General features: G+C 38.2%; 1 protein-coding gene across 4 annotated transcripts in view; it reads left to right on the top strand.

Annotated features, from left to right (window-relative positions):
* LOC112983664 (DNA mismatch repair protein Msh3) overlaps positions 1-14615 on the top strand; it is a 118872-nt gene that overhangs the window by 59983 nt on the left and 44274 nt on the right. For all 4 annotated transcript variants that reach the window (XM_064500066.1, XM_064500065.1, XM_064500063.1 and 1 more), the window contains exons 13-14: positions 3635-3767; positions 12520-12707. In XM_064500066.1, coding sequence (XP_064356136.1) covers positions 3635-3767; positions 12520-12707 — 321 coding nt within the window. The remainder of the gene's footprint in view (positions 1-3634; positions 3768-12519; positions 12708-14615) is intronic.

Here is a 14615-nt window from a genome sequence, read left to right as displayed (position 1 = left end):
AGCATATTCCTATCTGCTGCCTTCTATTATGTCAAAATAATTTTTAGTTCAGGATTCAAATATTTTCCTATTTGCTGATTTTCTGTATTGTTTGCATATCTGGCAGTAGAATAAAATAGGGTGGTACCTCAGGATTTAATTTCAAGTACTTCTCTTAAACTGCTAGAATCTAAAATTCTGTAGTGAGTTAGAATTTGTTTAAATCTGTTAATGTTTAAATACATTGCAAAGTAATTTTAGTATTATATTAATGATGCTGCTCTTAGATGGAGAATATGGCAGAGGTCAGAGCATTTCTTTTAATCGACTGACTTTTCATGTTGCTTTATTTCAGAGAAGATTGTTTGGGAAATTGGATAGAATTCAGATTGCTGACACAGTTTATGCTGATGGGAAAAAATAGGCTAATATTGAACCAAAATAGAGAATGAAATAGTAACTAGTTTATAAAATGCAAGACAATTTCTTATCATAAAGTGAGTTTCTTTGTACAATGTTAGCTTCAAATTTCCTAGTGGTAGAATTTTTTTCCAAATGATGCAAAGATTAAAAACCCAAAACTGTACCTCAGATGTGCTGAGTAACTGCAGTGCAGAACACATTTCTTTTGAGATAATTTAATGTCTGATCAGTATAACATATTGGTGCTTGGAAAAGTTTATTAGGTTAAGTATAAATATCTAAGTTTAAAAGCATACTTTGATATCCATTATCGGATAATTTTTTAACATTTCTCTTGCTTCTCCTTCTTTCCCCATACATATGTAGCTGTACATAATTTTTCACAGGACTGTACTTTCTGGCTTTTGAAATAGGAATCCCAGGATGTTTTGTTTACAGATGAAAAAATGGGTCATTTGATACTGGATGCTGTTCTGCTGACCCTTTCTTATTTGTAGGATTAAAGCAGAAAAACTGTGTGGATGCTTAGTTTTAGATTACTGGAGCTACAGTAACATAGCCATATGTGAGGATGATTAAAGTGCAGATTAAGCTTTGAAGGGAGGAGTTTTTGAATATCTGCATCTATTTTACATATCATTGTTTTCTATTGGTCAAGTAGATATAATCATGCTGCTAAATGAAGTGACGATGTTTTGAAACATAATTCTGCTGTTTAGATGTGCTCTTTGTAATAAAAATAGAGATTATTTTCTTCTTTAAGGTATGTGTGTTTATAATTTAACATAATATGTTGCAGTCCAATAATCTTTTGTGCAGAAGAACATTCCAAGCATAGCAATTTTTTAAAATTCTCTATTAAAATGGAACTGTGGTTGATGATACATTCTGATCTTCTCCAAGTTCAGTGTAACAATTTGCTAGCTTCCAAGCTACATGCTTCAGAGTATTCGATTTCTTCATCACTGACATTAACCCTTATCCATTTCCTTTCTGTTCTGCAGCTGTAGTTCAGAGAGCCTTGCTAATTGCTGCACAAAGCTTAAATCTCTGCCGTCTTGAATATGTTGTGTGGATGCCAGCAGCTTGCTCTATGGTTATTTGGTTGCATAACCTTTAGTAACCCTGCCAGCCTACACTGGATATGTGATTGTGGCTCTTAAGGATCGGATTTAAAACTCTGGGATATGTCCTGTGCTGAAAATGGTACCCATGTGTTTGAGCAGTTGCACTGAAGGTAGCTGCCTCCTGCCACTGCAGTTTGCAGATTGACTGACTGCCCGGAAGAACAAGAGAAATGTTTTATTATGTGATGGTGACATAAGGGGATGGAGTGGTGGTCCGGGAGAAGATGGCATTCCTGCTGCTTGACGTGTAACCGGACTGCTAAGCAGAGCCTGCAAAATCTGGTGTTTCTCTGTTCCTCTGTGCTGGGAAAAAACTGTCTCTTAGGATAGTGGAATACTTTGGGGCCTGTGGCATGATCTGAGAGTCTGCTATCCAGTTCAGAGGTAGCTAATTTACCCAAGTAGCCCAAGGGTGAAGATGGCACAGAGTCCCTCCCTGATTCACACAGTGGTCACGGAGGAGTGAGACCATGTTCTCTGTGCTCCACATAGGTGGTGGCAGGTGAGGCATAGCAATTCTTGGCACTGTATGGCAGGGCTGCTCCAGGGATGGATGGGTGTCATTTGTGATGGATGGAAGAATGGTTTTCATGTTCTAATATAGAGCAATATGTCACTGAAAACTCCTGGCACTTAAATGCCATTAGATTTATGTGTATCTGAGTGCACATCAAGTCCTGATGTTCCCTTTTGCATATGGCATAATGAAGTTTTAAGGACTTTTAAACTGTGCTGTCTTCAAGGCCGTAGGCCTCTGATTGCTAGTCTGTTGTAATGTCTGAAACCTGTGGAGCTGCCTAATTTTGTTGAATTCCTCACACGTAGTATTTGTTAGCAGTTACAGTGGTAAGTGGCATGACAGTTCTGCAGTAATAGCTGTGGGGCATTATGCCTGACAAACAAGACGGGCGCTCTTCTGCAATATCTTACATTTTGATTATGTATTTACTTTTAATTTCCCTGTGGTGGCTGAAATCTAACCATCTCACTGGTCTGTGAGAATAGACATGGGCCAAGCTGAATCTGCCTTGCACGCCTTTTGCTAGTGTATGATGCGGCAGCATCAAATGACTGCTTTCTCCCTAACCTACCAGGGTGGCTGGATGGACACACAGAGCAGCAGCATGGTGAATCTGGTGATCTTTGAACTTTCTAGTCTCCAGAGGAAAATGTTGTGTTTGGTTTTATTATTATTCTGGAACAAATATAGGGATTTTAAAATGAGGAATGGAATGTCTTGAAGTTTTATAGTTTGATGGAACATCACAAATCAGATTCCAACTATGGAATTATTTGTTCAATTAAGTGTTTCCCAGTTGACTGACTTCAGTCCTGATATATGAAGATTAATCTTACAGTTACAAAAAAGAAAAAAAAAAAGAAAAAAAAATCCCATGGTTCTGATTCATGTAATTATCAATTGCTGATCTGGATAAAAACTAGAGGGATTAAATGCTAATAAATATTTATACCTTGTTGGAAGAAAATATACAATGTATTGTTAAAATGTAAACTTTTTTTAACCCCCAGGTACTTGTCTGCAAATTTAGGGTAGGATATTCAGATTTTAGCATTGCTCACTGTATGCACCACTAGAAAAATGTGTAGACATGGGCACTGTAGTGTAAATTGGGCTGTTTTGAGTATAGAGAGGGAAAACCCAGGATACTCTGATTATTCTACGGAGCATATAGGTGCCTTAAAGCCTTCATTTCTCATCTTACTGGAGTCAGCCATAGACTTGTCGGGCTGTGAGCGTGGCTTACGGGATTACCTGGCACAGCTTGCATTGGAAAACAAAAAGCATGAGGATGTTCTTCTTTTACTCTTTCCACTTCATCCATACAGGGCAATGGCAACCGTAAATGCCTGCAACAATGGTGGCCAGTGAGATATGGGCTGATTTTTCCCAGAATATGTTCAGTGTTTTTCATCCTTTAAATCATACTTAAATACAGTATTTTCTTAACTTTTTTACTTACATATTAATGAGAATGTGGGCTTAGTAAAAGGGTTTTTTTTTTAAAAAAAAAAAAAAAAAATAAAGCCTTGCCTTCAGAGAAACAAAAGTTTTATTTACTGATCTTATGGTTATTCTTTTGCAGTGACATAAATGCCCGACTTGATGCTGTGTCTGAAATTCTCCTGTCAGAATCCAGTGTGTTTGGTCAGATTCAGAATCTTCTTTGTAAGCTGCCAGATATAGAGAGAGGACTCTGCAGTGTTTTTCACAAAAAGGTATATCAATAATTATGAAAAATAACTGTTTTCTAAATGTGGTCATTCCTTCCAAATGAAGTTTCATAGTTATTGCATGTTTATTTAAAATATGTTGTTCTTAACATCAGCAGGAGTAAGGCTTACACAGTAAAGGAATAGAAGTTCCTTTAAATGAAAAATGGTTTTTGTCTTATGGTACTTGTATCAGTGATACATTGTTTGAAGAAGTGTCTGATTAGGTTTAGAGAATAGATGCACTTTGTTGCTAATGCTAACAGGAAAAACATCTTTAAGGTGCTCGTGCTTCAGTCACTGGATTCAGTGAAATGGGATGATGCAGTGGGGCCATGTGCCATCAATTATTTCCCTTTAAAACAATCCATTACACTCTGTATGCTTACCTAAAATCACACTTGCAAGTGAAACCACTTGGCTGTAGTTAACTGTTTTCAGATGAATGATAATTTGCTTATAAATTTGGTAATTTGGATCTCGATTGCACATTTTAGTAGGAATTACTTGTAATGAGACACTGGCAGTTCTTAGTTGAAGCAGATTAATGTGCTAATAGCACCTGTGCTGTACTTCATGTTCTTTTATTTCACTGTTATATTTAGAGATTTTGACAGTTTGTTTTAGATAAAGGAATAAGTAGGCAGAAGGAGAACAAAGTTGTAATTTATTTGGATGGTATAGTACAAAGCTTCATCTGTCTGAAAGTCTGAAACTCAGTTCTTGAATAAGTTTAGGGCCCTGTTGTGTTAGTGTCATGCATGTGGAGAGTGTTACAAATTTCAATGAGTTGTTACAGAGATCCAGCCATAACAAAGTGTATGAAAAGAGGCTAAGATATGCTGTATCCACATGATACAATTGTGCTTTCAAAATAACTGGCCAGGAATTAGATAATTCAGTTTTTAGTGGTTTAACTCATTTCAGGTTGAGTGGTATGACATAAGGTGTGTAGGGCTGTATCTACATTTCACACTGTCCTGGCAATCCTCCGTGGGTATCTTGTGCTGCCTTTTTTCATGCTAGGCTGTACCTGTCTGGTTCTCGAGGAGTCCCTGCCCCTTGTAGGGCCGTCTACCTTTCTCAGCTTTACAGCTGCTGTGTAGGTGGAAACCTTCAGAGGTCTTGGATTTGCTTGTGATTTTGGAATGAGGAGACAATGTAGTCTATCTTAACAACAGCCACTGTAACGTGGAAATATGTACTTGTGTAGTGAAACAGATGTTGGAAAGAAGCTGCAGGAGCGGAGAAGTGCTCCAGCACAATCCTTAGGAACGATAAATGGGGACAGAAGGAGAAAGAGTTCTCTTGCTCAAAGCATCCAATTTTCCTTTGAGTTAGCTTCCCTTGGTAAAAACTAATTTGTTATCCAGTGTAGGATGCTGTGGACGGTGCCCAAAGCACAGAATAATTTCTGTACTTCCTCAGGACTCTGAGGTGATAACACTGTCCCTGAAAGACAGGGTCTGTTTCAAATGAAGAATCAAAAGCAGACTCTGGGAGACACCTTTTGAAGTCTAGACAGACAGTGAATGAGTGTTGGGGGAAAAAGATCCCTGCAAAGTGTATATATATTTGCTCAAGAAAACTAAATAGTTGGTTTTCATAAATTTTTCTTTAGGATATCCAATAAATGCTGCCGTTCCCATTCCCACAAGGAGCCTTTCCAATTCTGTTAACTCCAGATGTCCATCTCCCACATGCTCAAAATGAGGTTCACACTACCCTCTTTCACGTCTTTTTGCATTTTCATCCCTTTAAGGGATCCAAAACTCTCAGCTGAACACAGTGATGGTTTAACTAAAGGAGTTCTGTCTCTGGTGATTTATATACCCTAATCCAGGCTTGTTAATTCAGTGTCGGCTGTAGGAAAAATAGGTGAATGTAGGAAGTATTTCCATTTTTCAGGCTCTTTAGATTTCAGCGATGTTGGTATTTGATGTGGTATGCTTTAGAAAGGGAGACCTCTGACATACACAACGATGGCTAGGTTGGCTCTCAGTCGTTTTAAACATATTTCATTCAGATCAGCTGCTTGCAGAGCTTTTATTGTGCAGCAAGCTTTGCACCAGTAAACTAAGAAGGCAAAACCAGTGCTGTGTTTTGGAACTGATTTTGCAAGGCAAAGCATCTTTATGGGAACTGTTGTGGTGAATACCATCACTGTGTGTTTTCCTGGTCTGACTGTTACCTTTTGGAGTAAGTCCACTGATGATGCTTATTTGGTAGCATCATTCAAACTTGCAGTTGCTCATCTGGCCCTTCAGAAGCTTGCATTATCCCAAACGCAAACCACCAAAACGCGCGGCTGAGCAGGTACTAGCAGTCTAGGATCAGAGCAGCCTTCTTGCACAGAAGGGGAGTAAAGGGGAAAATAGGGTGTTGCACTACCAGCTCCCAAGTTTGCCCCAGCCTGGAAAGGCACTATGGGAATGGTTTTGAGAGAAGAGCAACATTACTGTTGCTATGGAGACTGGAATTAATACGAGAACTAGTGGTTGTTCTCAGTTCCTGTAGCTCCAGCACCTAAGAGCCCCAAATCCCCCCAGACAAACATCATCAGCTGCAGAATGGCTTTGCACATCTCCAGGGCAAGGAAAGGATGGCTGGAGCTGGGGTGTTTGGAGAGCTCTTGGTAACATTCAGAAGGCAACTCAAAAGGCAGGACTGAGAGACAGAATTGCCAAGAGCTCTGTCTAAACAGTGCCTGGAGCTGATGCAGAAGTAGATTTTTGCTGGAAGACACATTGGCTCAATGTTTCTATTTTCTGTAACCAGTTCCGCCATGTCCTGCAGCCCCTGGAGAGAGCCACCAAAAATGCCATAACTTTTTTTTTTACTGTGCATTTCTTTTTGCATCTTGCGTCTCAAGACAGTGAAAAAAGTGAATGGCAGGATCCTGCTTTTTTCTCTCAGTTACAATGATGGCTCCTTACCTTTGCCTTGCAATGCGAAATGGCAAGGAAGCAGTCGGAGGTCCTATGCTTGAGTATGTCTAAAAACCAGTACCGGATAAACATGCCATCAGTGCTTTTAGAAGCATGTCCTACAGGGCCATTCTGATGTTGCTTGCTGGTTTCATGCTATTGTGTTTCAGAAGATAAATATTTATCCAGACTTGATCCATGAATGTTTATCTTACTTGTACCCTTTGCTCAATAAATATTATTTTTTGAAAAAAGCTCAGTCACCAGAGCAGTGGACAAGAATCATCATAATAAAAAGCCTTTAAATTACAGAAAACATTAAAGTAAAACTCTTCCATTAAATTCTTAGGCAATGGATGATGTCAGTAATCAAACCTTGCCAAGGTGTGTAATAAAATGTCATTTCAGTATGTTCTGCTTGTAGCCACAGCCACAGGGTGTCCCTAGCTTGGAGTTCCTTACAACTGGCTGCAGCTGGAAAAGAAAACCTACTGGGCCGTGAATCAGTTCCTCGATGGTCTCTAACACTTGGCTGCACACTTAGCAGGCTGTTCCTGTGCTTTTCACCTGTGCAAAATAGAGCAAGTAGCTGTTATGAGGGGGGTGTTTGCTGGTTGGGTGTCTCCAGCCTCCTTGTGAGATTTGCCTTTTAGCTTTCCGGGGCGGGGGACTTCACTGTCCTGCTCTAACTCGTCAGAGGAGAAAGGTGCTGTATAACTAGGTGCTAAGTGTTTAAAAGTTTTCAGGTAAGTTTGTCCCCCAGAATGATGCTGAAAGAAAATGCCTTCCCTGGAAGATATGTTTGATATTTCATTAAATAAACTTGTGATTTTGGAAGATCCTAACATCGTGATGCTTCCAGAAGACAAATGTTGTATTTCTATTTATTATTTTATTAAATCAGTACCTGTTATGTATTCCCGTGAAATTAGTCACTCTTCATGTAGAATGTTTCAAGTAAATTCTCCCCAGCTAACATCTTAATTTTCAACATTTTTTTTCTTCCACTATACCAGTATGCACACCAGTAACTTGAAATAAGATGCATTTATACTCTTTTAAAGAAACCGCGTCACAGATATTTTTAGACTTGCAATGCTAAATGCTGATTTGAACAAATTGTTCCCTGTTAAGCTGATTAATATAAACAATCTCACAGAAAGAGGACATAGTAACCTTAAAATGAAATACCTTGTTTTTCCTAAACCAAAAACAGTGTCCTCACCATACTAAAAACACAAAGATAGTAATTCCAGCTTGGAAAGGGTGATAAATGCAAGCAGCATTTCAACCCCCTCCCCCCTTTTTTTCTGAACTGCTCGTAACTCGGCATGGACACTGGCTGTCAGCTGTGGGTCTCTGTGGCCCCATTTAGAGCCGTTGGAAACAATTTCACTAATGCCAACAAGGTCAGGCTGCTTTCAGCGTTGCTGGAGGAGGGGCGCTGGACTTGGCCCGCTCCTGTGCATCTTTCATGCGTTCGCTTCCGTGGCAGCCGTACCATTTTCAGTACTGTTTGAGAAACTGCTGCTTGAACTGTTTGTCACCTCTGTCAACTCTGAGGTTATTTTTCTAGTGCCAGTGAAGCTGTAGGTATCATTAAGGACATTTCAAAATTAGCTTTTAAAAATAGCATTGAATAAGCTTGTGAGAAGTTTTAGTGAATACAAGACTACTAATCCTGCTTTATGTAAACCATTTTACTGTGTTTTCAAGCTTCTAATTTATAATGGTTACATATCTCTTCTGTAAAGTTACTTAGGATTTAAACTGAACCAGTCCCACTTTAATGCAGCCGAGCTTTTCACTGTTATTTTTATGCATCTGTTCCAAGTTATCTATTTGCTTAGCTAATGAATTCTACAGCAGAGCCATTAAATTTTAGATGCAAAGTCCTGCAATGTTACTAAAATCAAGCCAGAGGAAACAGTAATACTCTGAACAAGCACGGGGAATGTGTTCATCCTCTTTCTTAGGAACTATGTGTTCAACAAACTTGCTTTCAGTAAAGCACAAATTTCCCATTCTCCAAAGATACTATAGGCTGTAGCTTTTAGTATAAGCAGGTAGATGTAATTCTTGGATGATCATTCTGGTGTGTAGCCAGGCTAGAGTTGCTGTGAGGTGCTTCAACATGTTCATTTGAGATCCTTTGAGAAATCTCAAGATAACTTTCAGGGTTATTTCAGGTGTCTTTTGTACGTGGCCATGGCTTTTTTTTTTTTTTTTTTTTCCCCTCCCTCCCCTCAATCATCCTTCATAAGTGACGCTGCCTTGACTCTAGCTTGCGCTTTTTATTGAAGCTCAAATAAGTGTTCATGTATTCTTAAAATCTTTTCCCTGTCCCACTCTGTTATAGACAGTGTGCTAGTTAATTCCTTATTTGGCTCCTTTTCTTGAAGAATAATTCTGGGGGGAAAATAACCCACCTGTTAAATTTATTTATTTCTTGCTGTCCATATTTGCTCATGTTTCTTTTCTAGTCATTGTTCTCCTATGATTCACTTCATACTGTCTGTCAAGAACCTACCATGCAGTTTGCATGGCAAAGCTTCAGCCTTTGCATCCTTGAGTGCATTTTGTAGTCAAGGGAAGTCTTGCAGAATTTTATTTTTTATCTGTATCAGGGTTGATCATGATGATGCAGTCAGTCATACCATATTTTACTTTGACTTGGTGTACAAGCCTGGATTTATCATTTGCATAGTCTTTCAGACCTTTCCTGTGTGCTTTGACTTCAAATGCTATTGCCAGATTTACGGCTACATTATTTTGTTTTATTTTTGTGTCGGAGCTTGTATAGGATAGTATAAGTAAGTTCCAGATTATCAGAAAGATGTTGATAAATTGCAGCAAGCACAGGGGAGAACAAAAGTTTTCACAAGGCTGAGTAATGGATTGATTTATGAAGAAAGATTAAAAGATTATAGTTTAGTTAAATTGATGATTAAAAGGAGACCAGAAGGTTTAGAGATATCTGAAGGGTGTTAACAGCAAAGAGGGAATGGAATTACTTAGTGTGATACAAAAGAGTAAAACTGGAGGTATTCGGTTTAATTTAATGGAAGGAAAATTTAGGCTGTCAGACAAAACTTCTATGTGATGAGATTTAGTGCTTTGTGGATTAGTTTCTGAATGGAAGTGGTAAGCACATAGTTTCTTGGAACATTAAAAGCCCAAGACTAGACAAAAGAAAACTGATACAGAAGAACTGAGCAGTTGCAGGGAGAGCATCTAATGGTCTCTTCTATCTTTAAGCTCCATAGATCTGAAGGAATGGTGATCTTAAGTTTTCCAAAAACTTTCAGAATGCAATCTTAGCTCTCTGACCTTCTGAAATGTCATGATTAAATTGCATGTTTCTCTAGTAAGTCTCTCTCAACCTTACCTGGCTGGTAATAATGAGTTCTGTTCTGTAGCATGCAACTGTGTTTCAGGTTTGTTGGAGGGTATCTAAAATACCTTTGGCTTTATGATAACTTCCGATGCATTTACTGACCTAGGTGATAGAATATATTTTAAGTAGTTGGGAATGATTTTTCTTTGATTTTTTTTTTTTTTTTTTGTTTCATAGCCTTTATGATAGAACAATCGTAAGTGAACACTGCAATTAACCTTAAAATTTTTCTTTCTAGCCTTATCGTTGACAGTTGCTTACAACTTCCAGTATCTGCAGCAGATTGCCGGGGCTGCAGGCTTATATGTCTTTTTATTCTGAGTTCATACTGCACAGGGGCCGCTCTTCTGTCACTGGTCACAACGTTGATGTGTATTTAATGAGAATAGAGTTAAGGCTGTAACTGGAGTGTACTTGAATTGTATGTTTTATGATTTTTCAGAAGGTCGGGTTTAGCCAGCCTTCATGTTCTGAAGGGCTAGTAGGCATTACTGAGCAAGTTTATCTCAGGATTAACATGTTTGGGGAGGGAGAGTTAATATTTATTTTCAACCCATTTTTTTTTGCTAGTACTTGCTTCCACGTGTGGGAGGAGAAGTCATTCAGGAGGAGTTAGCTACAACCTAATAGATGGGAGAATTGCTTTAGTTCTTACATAAGGGCATGAGGAGGAAAGAGAGAAACAGAAATTTACTTCTGGAGAGGAAATTAAGAGAAGGGATGATGAAATAAAAAATTACATGTGTTTGATGAAATGCTGGTTCACTGAAGCCTACATGTGCTGTGATCAGTGATGTAATTACTACTACAAATACTGACCAGAAATCAAATTCCAGACTGTATGTTGCCTAGGAAGGAGAGAGAAAAATGTAGGAAGAGAAAGAGGCAACAAATGTGGCTTACAGAGAACATAGAACAAAGACACCTTTGTGTTCGGTATATCCTGCTCCCTTCCCGGCATCCTCGGGGTAGATGAGGAAAATAAACTTTTCTTCAGTGTTGTCAATCAGCCAATAGAGAAATTCAGAGGACTGAACACAAACTGTTTCTACGGATCAGTAAGCTATGAAAAAATATCAGTATGATTATCTGTGGACAACTTTTTCCAAACCTTCTGAGTGTCCTGGAGTCCAGCTGAAGTCAGCAGGGTTTGAAGGCATCAAGTGTTTCAGAGCGCTGTGTTTTCAGTTGGCATTCAAATACAGTGTTGCACAAATGCAAACTTACTTCTGTAAAAGCAATTTCAGAGAGAGAATGAGTATTATCCAATTTCGAGGTGAGGCATGAGGAATTTAGGTTAACTGAATGTTGAATGGGGAAACAGAAAGGGGGAGGCAGGAATGTAGCAGGAGGTAAGTTGTTTTGTTGTGGGGTTGTTAACTACTAGCAAAATCCTGACCCTGATGGCTAATTCTTGAAAATGAGCCAAAGGTAACAGCCTCTGCTGACACTAAGGAGAAGAATCTGATAGCAAAATATTTGAGCTGCATCAGAAGTAATATTAATGGTTTTTAAAAAAAAAAAAAAAAAAAGGGAGAGAAGAGTACATAAGTTGTTTCTCTCTGAGAAGCTGCTGCTTTAAAGGAACCCATATTTGTTTTTCCTACTCTGTGGGCATCGGGAAGCAGTCTATGAAAGCGTCGTAGGTTATTTCACTTGGCTCCGAGGAGTGCTCTGGGGGACTCCTTTTTGGTGATACCCTGGCCAACTGCATAAAGGAGATAGGAGAATCTCTTTCATACTTCTGTAGTGAGGAGAGGATGAAAGATGAAGACCAGGTTAGTGAGTTCTTTATCCTCAATTCTTTATCCAGAAATGTGCAAATGGGGCCCCATCCCGTGGAGGTACTAGGATCCCTGTGGTAGGGTCCATCTCATCTTATAGACCTGGGTGTAATCAGCAGAGACTGAAGTTGACAACAACAACAAGCACTTTAAGCAGTGACTGCTGGATTCCTCTTTCTGTAGATTTTTCTCTTTTCTTTCTGTGGTGTTGTTCCAAAACTCTCCCTCCCTGTTGCCACCCTTGCTTTTCCAAGCCCTCTCGTGCCAGAACTGCAGCCTGAGGATTTAGATGAGAGCACGCAGATGCACAGGCCCTCATGGACAAGTTGTGGCACTCATGAAATTGCTCAACCTGCTTACTTGCTGTTTGTGCATTAGTAGCCCATTTTTCTGCTCTTTGTTTTGTCTGCTATGCATATATTCATCCAGCAACAGGAATAACAGAGATGTACCCTCGATTGATTCCTAAGGACAATGGCTAAAACAATTAGCATGTCTTATTAACCTTCTGAATGTGATAAGATTGTCTAGTTGCATTACAGTGTGTATGCTTTAAATATATTTTGTCTGATTTAAAAAAAAGAAAAGCCTGCAGGATTTAATGAAAATATAATACACTGTAATGATTTAGACATTGTTTCCCTTCTCAGTGTTCAACCCAAGAGTTCTTCTTGATAGTCAGCACCCTGTCTCGTCTGGAGATGGAAATTCAAGCTCTTGTTCCAGTCATACATTCTTATGTGAAAACTCCTCTTTTACAAAACACAATATTGGAAATCCCAGAACTTCTCTCCCCAGTAAAACATTATTTAAAGATACTTAATGAAGAAGCAGCCAAGTAAGTAGAGAAAATAGATGAATCTTCCATGCCTCATAAGCGTTCTGACAGAATGTACTTGGTGTTATAGAAATTACGCATCTCATTTTAATACATCTTCGTTTTATATTTTTGGTTTTATATTTATATGTGTATAGTTGCATATAGTTAAAGCAGAGGCTGTTGCTTTCTGCAGTTTATATTATTTTTTTAAAGTTAAACAAGGGACGCAAATATTTTGCCTGGTGCTGTTTGCCTGATCTTCTTGTGAACAAGAGGGTGCTTATGATATTGGATGGGAGAGCTAAAAGTATGGAGTTTGTATGCCCTGTCATCTTAATTTTGACTTCTCTTGTTCCACAAAATAAAAATGGTACAGAAAGGAAGAGGATGCTAGATTGTAATAAAAATATATTATAAGGCATAATGTCTTTAAGTAATTTGCTATATACTGTTTCTTCTGAAGAACTGCTACCTCCATTATTATCCCTAGATCCTCCTTCTAAGCCCAGGAAGAATAAGGCAAGAGGGAAAAGGTGCAGAACAATAAAGCAAGAACATGAGTTCAGTAAGGGAGAGGTGTATAAAAGCCTGTGAGGGACAGAATTTAAGAGGAGGATCTTGGGGCCAGTAAAAGTCAGTCTTTCAGAAGAAATAGTATAAAATCATCTAATAAAAGGTTCTTTCCTGGTGCTGTGCACAAGGGAAGCACGTTTGGCTTGCACAGCCAACCTTTCTGAGTACTTGACTTGCAGGGTTTTGATCTCCTCTCAGTGTAGTTTTGTTTATATAACATGTTGAAAGGACATTCTGAACACGAAATGAATGTCATGAGTTTTACATTGAGATCTCCTAAGCTTTCCTGCTGTGAGCAAGTTTCATTTAACTTTCTTGAACATTTCTGTACATGTAGTATGAGATTTAGTTACTGTTATATACTTGGAGGTTCTTTGATGAAAGATGCAGCATAAAGGCTTAATGTGTATTTATATTAAGGCAGCAAAGTCATCAATCAGGTTTTTTTCCTAACACATTAAAAATGAACTTCTGTTTTATTTGTAAGATCTTTTTATCTTTCTCCAGCTGAGATGGAAAAAATTTACAGATGTAAAGTCTAGAACTGCCTTTATTTGCTCCTGAATCAGACAGATGTGAAGTCTATTAATTTTGAAGTTGAAAAGAGTAGAAATATTTGCTTTGTCCCGTTTGACAGATGGAATTATAAGATTGATACTGATATGTGGTATCCAGTTATAGTTGTGGCAGGTTATGACAAAGCAGACTTTATCTTAATGATACCAGATTTACTGTAGGTAGGTTTAAAAAGTTATTTTTCTATCATTATGTTGATGATGACTAGAATATGCTTTAAATAGAAGATATGATAGTATAAATAGAACATATTTTCATCTGCAGAATACAGAGACTTTATTTGAATTTATTTGAGATGACTTTTTGAATAACCTACCTTTTGGCCTTTATGTGTCTCAAACTTGTGTGGCAATATTATTTGGGCTGAAAAACCTTTCTTTAGCATAATTCTGATGACCATTTTTAGACATATATACATATATATGTAGACATGTATGTATATATGTATGTATGCAGACACACACATATATATACTGCATCATGTGTTAGTTTTATTATGTGGTATAGATGTGAATTCGTAAAAATCTGTAGTGCTTTTCAAGAACATCTCTCTGCTCCAGAGTTTTTGTTGTGGGTTGGTGTTTTGTTTTATTTTACTTTTTTAAACTGTCAACTTTTAGATTTTGGTAGGCAGTTATCACATGGTAGTGACAGAGTCTTCACAATCAGCTTCTGGCTACTAGCTATCTTTTTCCTCTCATTCCCATGGAAACAGGTCTAATTAGCACAAAATCGTTTCTAAAAATTATTACTGTATTTTAAAATGGTGACTTTACT

Source organism: Dromaius novaehollandiae, chromosome W, assembly GCF_036370855.1.
Source record: "Dromaius novaehollandiae isolate bDroNov1 chromosome W, bDroNov1.hap1, whole genome shotgun sequence".
NCBI lineage: Eukaryota > Metazoa > Chordata > Aves > Casuariiformes > Dromaiidae > Dromaius > Dromaius novaehollandiae.
Note: the sequence above shows the minus strand (reverse complement) of the source record. Positions and strands in the feature narration are given on the sequence as shown.